Source organism: Phasianus colchicus, chromosome 5, assembly GCF_987193195.1.
Source record: "Phasianus colchicus chromosome 5, bPhaCol1.hap1.1, whole genome shotgun sequence".
NCBI lineage: Eukaryota > Metazoa > Chordata > Aves > Galliformes > Phasianidae > Phasianus > Phasianus colchicus.
The window spans coordinates 38285202-38293258 of record NC_143440.1 but is presented as its reverse complement, the minus strand read 5'-3'; the positions used below and the strand labels follow the sequence as shown (position 1 = coordinate 38293258).

Genomic DNA, 8057 nt, shown 5'->3' with positions numbered 1-8057 from the left:
AACAACTGCCACCGTTTCCTTCCGAAATTTCTGCTGCGGGCGCCGGAGCGCGGAGCCACGCGCGGTGCGGGCGGACGCGGCCGTGGGAGCGGGTGCGGAGGGGCACCGTCCGTGCGGGGATCGGTGCGGGCCACGGGAGCGCGAGGCTTTGCGGGACGCGCAGCTTGCGCCGGTTCGTCTGGATTTTCGAGCTCCTTTTGTAGAGCTCGCACACGCACTGGGCAGGGGGTGCGTGCGCCTGGGTTGGTATCATATATATTTATGTATACATACATATATACCTTTTGTTGTTGTTGTTGTTAACATGCCGGTGGCGGGAAGAAGGCACGGAGCTCACTGAGGGAGATGCCCCGTCGCTGTGTCGGCTCGGGCTGACCGCGGGAATCCCAACAGCAGCGCCGATCCCCCACGAGAGGCACCGCTGCAGATCTCCCTGCGCTCAGCCCCCTCGGGCCAGACGGCCCGATGAAAGCTCTGTGTCATTCTCGTAATTATCGCATAATTGCCTCCTGATGGGTTAGGGACAGCGGCGACAAACTACATTTAGAAGGTGATGTATGGAGAGGGGGGGAGGAGATGGGGAGAGAGAAGAAAAAAACAAAAGAGCAAGCTTCCCAAAAATCTCCTAAGCCAACCCAATTATTCCAACGCTGTTACTCGGCGAAAAAGGAGAGAAAATTATTTTAAAGTCCTTCTGCTTTGCTACGGTCTAGTATTAAATGGGGAGGTTGGTGGCCCCGCATGTGGCAGGGGGGTTGGAGATTCATGATCCTTGAAGTCCCTTCCAACCCTGGCCATTCTGTGATTCTGTGATACTGGCAGGCACACGAAGCGGGGGGCCCTGGCTCAGCCCTCCGCCCGGCGCGTCCCCACAGCCACGGCAGCGCGGCCCCGGATCCGGGCAGGTGGATGCTATTCAAAGTGCCAATTCTGCTGCTGCCAGGAGCTGCTCGGTGAGACACCGCGGCAGGACGGAGCCCGTCCTCGGCAGGACCTCGCTTGTCTCCCACAGACCGCTCTATGGAGAACATGCCGCTTCGAAGCGGAGACATTGATTTAATGCCTTGGGCTTGTGCACAGAAAATATCAATCGACCGACAGCGATAAGGCAGCGGGTTTCGCATATCAGCTGAGGAGCACAGACCGTGTGTAATGGAAATATTCGGGGCGTGGGTAGTAAAAGGGCTTAAGCGGAGCGCCGCGGCTCCCAGCCTCTCAGAGATAAGGAGCGGAGCCCGTCACAGAGACTGCCTGTGCCCCACCGCCACCGAGAGCTTGTTCTTTCCTTTTCTCGCTGCAGGCGAATGGTGGGCAGTGACCCGCTGACACTGCAGGCATATGGCTCCGGGCAAAAATCGGGGTCCTTGCCTCAGCGGGCACTGCAGAGTGCAGTGTAATGGTCGGGATCCAACAGAGGGAAGAAGGAGCCTCGTACTTTCTGTCCCATTTTAAGCCCATGCTCAAGTAGCACCCGGCAACAGTATGAAAATAAGCTGGAAATGTGTTCGATAAGAAATAGGGCGAATCCCGAATGCCCCCCATTCCATCAGCGTGCGAGCATCTCCCTTCGGCCGGATCGGTTCGCTGATGGAGGGAGGCGGAGGGAGGTGCGGGGATGTTTCCGTGCCAGGGGTGGGCTCGGCCATGAGCATAGCAAAGCGGGACCCACCGGGCTACAACCTCCACGGCCAGCGCCGTTCACAGGGGCTTTTCGCCTTTTGCTTCACGGCGATTACTTCTGCCACGTGCGAGGCAAAGAGACAGGCTCACGGAGTGCAGCAGAGCGGGGAGAGATGTGGGGCAGTGGGGATCGCTGCGCACCCACGCAGAGCACGGGCACTGAATGCCGCGCACAGAGCGGGGGCTGGCAGCGATCCCCGTCGTTCTGTGGGGCCGGCGCTGCCCCCCGGCTCCGCTCTCCCCCCGGGCACTACGAGGCCCCCGCGGCGCTGTCCGGGTCCCTCCGACCCGATGCTCCCCTTCCCCCCCCCACGGGGCTCGCTAGGATAAAAGCTCTTCCATCACCCAAATCGGGGATGGGAATAAAGGCACATGAACGTCTCGGTCTGGTGTCGGGGTCCGGAGGGACAATACTGGCACATACATCGGCGCACAGCCGCGGGTGTGTATTTATTGGAAAGAATTAATTTAAAATTTTCGGGACTGAAAGATGGGGAAAAATATTTCCCAGTCAGTTTTTCCCTTTGAAACTGAGTCGCGTCGATAAAAGTGACTCGTAAAGGGTCTGCGCAAGAAAACACTTCAGCCTTTGGCGTGGTTTCAGATATTGGTTTGGATGGTGGAGTTGATGCTGAAGACTTGGATGGCTAAACCAGAAATAGAGGCATCCTCTGGCTGCAACTCCAAGTCTCCTTTAAGAAGAAATAGAATTTCTTCTAATTTTACAGAGATACTGTAGCTAAAACGCTTGGTTGCGATAGTAGCGCACCTAGTATTTAATCTTCTCCGCTGGGATAAAGCGGGATCCGGACACATAGGTGTGCCTATACGTGTTCGGTCACTCTAAAAAAGAGAAAAACGGTTTTAAACAGACATTTAATGAATTGACATTTCTCGTGTGCATTCAGAGTGAGCATCTTAATTCATAGAGAAGTTAATTATCCTCATAAAACATGGGATGAAAAGTTCTCTCGGGAGGCTCATAGGTGCATATATTGAATGTATTAACATATAGATAATTAATATGTATTTGTTTCCAGGGGGACAAGTGGAAATATACACAGCACACAATGGCCGGGAGAAAATCACCGCACAAAGGGGCGCGGAGCGGCCGCGGAGAGGAATGTGGGCGCCGCACTCCCACGCTGCGGTGCCGGGTTCGGAAATGCGGGATAACGGCTAGCAGCTGAAATCAAAACGCAATTAGTTTGATTTTTTAAATGCCGAGGGCGGCACTGTGAAAAGGAGTCATTTTTTATCTTAACGCAAACCCATCCACCAGCAAATGCAGAGTAAAAGCTCATTAAAAAAAAATAATAAGAAGAAATGGAATGTGCTTTTTCTGCGCTTTGCGGATCATTACTGGGGGAGAAACAAATGAGTGAAGAGTGGAAAATGGGAGGCGATAAGAAGAAAACCTGCCTTTGTTCTCCCTGGTCATTTTCTGCTAATTATTCTGCCCATTGTGACAAAGTCGCAGTTAAGGGCAGATTAGTGTACATAACACCGCGTTTCGCCCCGCACCGCGCAGCGCCCGGCCCGAGCCGCGCCGCCGTGTTTGTGTTCCTCCCCTTCACCTCCAACAGAAACGCTTTGAGATTTCAGATCTTTGAACTTTGGACGGATCAAACTGCCAGCGCTCACCTTTGTCTCCGGGCAGTAGGATTTAAAACACATGTAGCCTCATGACGGGACCCATCGGTCTCCTCGAGAGGCAAAAATGTGCTGTTCCCCCCGCCCCAAAACTCCCACATGAACACTGAATTCCCGCATGGCGTCTCCGCTGCGGGTGTGCTGCTCGAACGGGCTGTGCCCAGGAGGGTTCTGTTAGCGGCAAACCCCTCTCTGCCTTTTATCGTTATTTTGCCACGACTGATTTACTATCGTTGCTATAATTTACCCATCAAAGCTCTTACACCTGCTCCTCATTCCAAGGGGAACCTACCAGAGAACGGAATTTTTTTTATTAATGGTGATGATGACTATTGCGTTCAGCTCCGAGCCCGAGCCTTGCCGTGCTCCCACCGCCTGGCCGATCTCCGGGGTCCCGAAGCAGGCGTGAGGTCAGACCGGGACCAGCTGCGGAGCCGCCGGGGCCGGACAGCGGCACCTTCCCACCTGCAGCGTGATCAGGGCTGGGGCTTCGCGCCCTGTGGACCAGAAAGAGCTGCGGGGGGGTGAGGGGGGACAGTATCTGTAGGCTGATCGTGCTTATGATCTGAGAGAAATCAGCTTCATTTGAACATCTCCCGGCTATGAAAGGGTGCGGGGTTGCCCGGGGGGAAGGGACGCTCCCTTCTCGGGTAGCCGGAGGGGTGCGGAGCTCCCATGCCGTCGCGCGTGGGTCCCGCGGGGATCGCCCAACGCCCGGGGAATGGTTCGGACGGTAGCTGCCACCCATCCCGCAGCACACACCGCCCCGCTGCCCTCTGCTCCGGGGGCTGCCGGCTCATCACCTCCATCTGCGAGCTACTGCGCAGAAATCTCTTTTTCCTCTTTATTCCTTCTTTACACCCAGCCTGCCCGGCAGGTTGCTAACACGCATTTCCTCCGGTTTTGACCGGCGGAAAATGTAAACAGGTCGGTAACCAGGAGGTGGGCCCCACTCTGCACACCGACATCTCTCCATTGCGATTCCCAGTAATGACCTCTTTAGCATAATAAAGACCCCGGGGCGGGGAATCTCTGAACTGAGGGGCAGGAGATGGGAATAACAGCGCGTTCGAACTCATTCGTATGTCTGCAACAAGTTTTCCAGTTCTGAGGTCATCTGATAGTACCAACAGACGTTCTCCCTCTGCCCTTTTTTCCTTGCTTGGCTGCTTTATCTGAGGAAGTACTTTGCAGACTTCAGGTATTTCATTAAGCTGTAAAAACAGAAAGGGGAAAAAAACCCAGACAAACGAGGAAACAAAAGGAAGTCTCAAGTACACATTTAGTAAAAAATTAAAAATGTTTAAAAAAGAGAGAGAGACAGAGAGAGACCCCTGTTCGGAAGGGGTGTGCCCAAGCTCAGCATCGCTCCCAGAAGCATCACCCAGGCAGAGGCTGTGGGAGAGGGGGGTGCCATGTCCTCCTCAAAGGCCCCTCCCAACCCCCCGTGCCCCAGTGCGGTGCCCGCCGCGGAGCCCCGAACGGCTTCCCCCTCCCCGCCTCTCTCCATCTCTCCCTTAAGCACAGAGGAAAGGGGAAAAGGGGCCGTGAGGCGGTGCACGGCTCTGTCCACCCCACCCCCCAGCAATTGTTCCCCCGAGTCCCTATTAATGCGGGACATATGTTATCCACAGGCAGCGGGCAGCGGTGAGGCTCCGCCATCGAACTTGTTGCTCAACTTACGAGGCGGTTCTCATCTCCTCATCAAAAGCCGCCGGGCTTTCTTCAGCCGTATGGACAAAAATGTGAACAACAATGCCCGCCTCCCCTCACTTCAAAAGCGGCCATCGCGGAGGCTACCCAGAGAATTTTCTCTCTGCCTTTCATTCCCTGTTTGAAAAAAGGCACTACAGGGCCAAGGCGCTCCTAATACTCTTTGATGGGGATTGAATTCATTATCTCCAATAACACAATTGTGCTTGGCCAACGAAAAGAGCAAAGTAATACTCATCTAGAATTAGAGAGCGGGGCTCAGAAGAAAGGGAGCGAGAGGGTGGGGGGGTGGGGGCATTTCAAAGGGAAAGGGGGGATGAGAAAACACCTATACCGAAAATCGGCTTGGAAGGACAGGGTCCCCGGCAGTTTAAATTACAGAAGTGCATTAAGTGGTGCATTGTACGGATCAAGGCGCGTTGGTGGTCCGACTGCGAATTCCTCCCTTTGCCGGCCGAGTCGGCACCCACCGAGTTAGAGACTCCTGACACGTCTCCCTCCAGGACGGCCACGGCCACCTCTGCCCTCGGCTGCCACTACCTGCCCTGCTCTGCCCTGATGTCCCCGCACTTATCCCCGCGGCGGCCGGGCTGCGGGCGGGCACGGGGCGCTCCCTGCCTTTGGACACACCGTGTGCCGTCGGGGCATCCACGGTCCCCTAAACAGCCGGGGACATCGCCTCGAATTAGTCGCAGTGAACGGGACCGGCGAGCACCAGTGGGCGAGCAGATCCCTTCGCCCAGAAGCACCTGCAGGGAGCGGGTGGACCCCCGGAGTGTATCTTAATAGGGGTCGGGGAGGAGTCTTCGGCACCGAGCGCACCCCGACGCCGGGTCCTGTCAAGTCGGTGAAGTGCGTAGGGTGGCCGGGAAGTGGGCAAGTGAACGGCAGGGTGGATGAATGAACGAGCGGAGTAGATGAATGAATAACACGCGCACAAATAAATAAATAATCGGGCGCAAAACCCGACCGATCGGAAACCCGCTGTGTTCATAGGAGAGATCAAAATATTTGCCTGCTTGGCTTCCAGCGTCAGTGTTTTCTATCGGGTGTTATCCAAACAGGCTAATTTTCAAAGCCAAGCGAAATATCCCAAGGAGCGGCTAAAGGCGTCGCACGTGGGGCGGGAGGCTGCGGGGGGCCCTGTGCTTGGGGTGCGTGAGGTCCCACGCGTGTGCGCGGTGGGCTGAGATTCGGCTCTGTGCTTCCGTCCCATCGCGGCACCCTTCACGTTTCCCGGGGGAAGGGGCCCCAAACAGCATCTCGACGACTCAGAGGACTCCTTCGGGGAGCACGAATTCTCCCACCCTGCACTGGGAGCCAGAAGACCCAAACCGGGTGTATGAGGGGTTCCCATCTGTCCGGCCCCCGAATAGGGGCGCATTGGCATTTGGGAGAAAGAAGGAGAGAGAGATGATTTCTTCCATCTCCGTGGGGATTTCCTCATGTGCAATAATGCTGACCCTGTCGCCTTTCCTTTCACAAGGCAAAGCTGACCTTGACAGCGCTGGTTTATATGGATCCTCACCGCTTTTAAACACTCCCCGGGCAGGGAGAGATTTTTTTTCCCCTAATGAGTATGGACCCAGATTGCACTGACCTCAGCAGAGTCCGAGGTTCAAGGATCTCAGAAAATGTCCCACTTTGTAAAGTGCCCTGGGGCTTAATTTTATTTGAGGATTTTGTGTGTTTCTTTACTTAAGAAATAATAATAATAATTTAAAAAATAGAGAATAATGTGGATGCTCTCAGGGAAAACAGTGGCAAAATATCTTCTGCAGAAATGGAAGCAAACCTCACTTTCTTTCTGCTGAGGTCTATGCAGACCAAGCACACATGTCAGCTAACCGAGAGCTTTGCTGTTTGTAGCTTATCTCCCTGAACTTCTCCACATTATCCATTCAATGACCACACCATGCCCAAAGATTGCTTTTTACAGCTCACCTTCCCTTAAGGATCAAGGCGCCATTTATACTTTTACACAATAGACTTTAATTGTTACAAGGGAGCTCTTTGGTCGATGAGAAATAATTTGTTCTGTGCTGCAGCACAAACAGAGGATTAGGGCTTCAGGTAAGGAATAAGCAGCAGAAACAACTTAATTCCTAGGCAACAAGGGTCCCGCTGTCACGCCGGACTCCGTCCGGGTAGGAGGAGAACCCGAACCTCTGCATCCTGCAGACACCGCTCAGCGCCATCCGCTGCCCTGAATCTGCCCTTCACACAACCCAGGGCCAAAAGCTGCGTGTAAGGCATGCAGTGCTAAGCAAAAATAAACGCAAGAGATACGCCAAATCAAACAGAATTCTCTCTCCCTCTCTCTTTTTTTCCCCCCCAAATATCACGATTTAACTGCCGAATTGAAGTGAGCTCCGTGCATTTCACTGTGCAGTCCGCATTTCCAGTGAAACAGATGCAATGGCGATTGGATTTACAGTAGCAGTTCCATTTGCGTTGATCGCCGATTTCTTCATTTCTTGCAGTTGGCGGCAATTTGGAAGAAAAGCGCAGCAACGAGCGGACCCCAAACCGCGACCCACCGCCCTCAGTCTGCCCTGAGAGCGCCGCTCCATGGGCTCGAGGATGCTCCCCCGGGTCCCCACCGCCGCCCTGGGACAGAGTGGACGCGGGGGCAGCGGCAAGGGCCCGGCCCCTTCGCCCTTTGTGCTTCAGCTTCGCCCCATCACTGCCGTTTGGCAACAATGAGGTGGGAACGGACCGTGATCTCCTAGAAGAAACAAATATCTGAACGATCGAACGAATGAATAAATGAATGGATGAATCAATCAACAAATTAACAAACAAATAAACCAAAACAGGGACATGCAAGTTGGTTCAGTAAAAATTGGGAAAAAAGATGGGTAGGAATGACAGCCCCGAGAGATATTTGCAGTGCCCCTCTACATGAAAGACATGTCCGACTGGTCCGTCTCTCCTCGAAACCATCCTGCTCTAAGCTCGAGGCCAACTGAGGTCTTAAAACCTCTAAGGAAAGACAAGGGTGCTTAAGT

The 8057-nt window shown here is 54.2% G+C and overlaps 1 protein-coding gene across 1 annotated transcript; it reads left to right on the top strand.

Moving 5' to 3' along the window:
• Positions 1-1160: 1160 nt before the first annotated feature.
• Positions 1161-2961, top strand: LOC149917863 (uncharacterized). The gene is made up of 2 exons (XM_090141350.1): positions 1161-2122; positions 2721-2961. The coding sequence occupies exons 1-2, from the start codon at positions 1500-1502 to the stop codon at positions 2854-2856; spliced, it is 759 nt and encodes a 252-aa protein (XP_089997476.1). The 5' UTR covers positions 1161-1499; the 3' UTR covers positions 2857-2961.
• Positions 2962-8057: the final 5096 nt, after the last annotated feature.

What these genes read in the sequence shown, in the direction of transcription:
- LOC149917863 (XM_090141350.1), top strand. Translation starts at nt 1,500, where the DNA reads ATGTGTTCGATAAGAAATAGGGCGAATCCCGAATGCCCCCCATTCCAT. An exon ending in ACATCGGCGCACAGCCGCGG is followed by an intron (nt 2,123 to 2,720) that starts GTGTGTATTTAT and finishes ATTTGTTTCCAG; the next exon opens with GGGGACAAGTGGAAATATAC.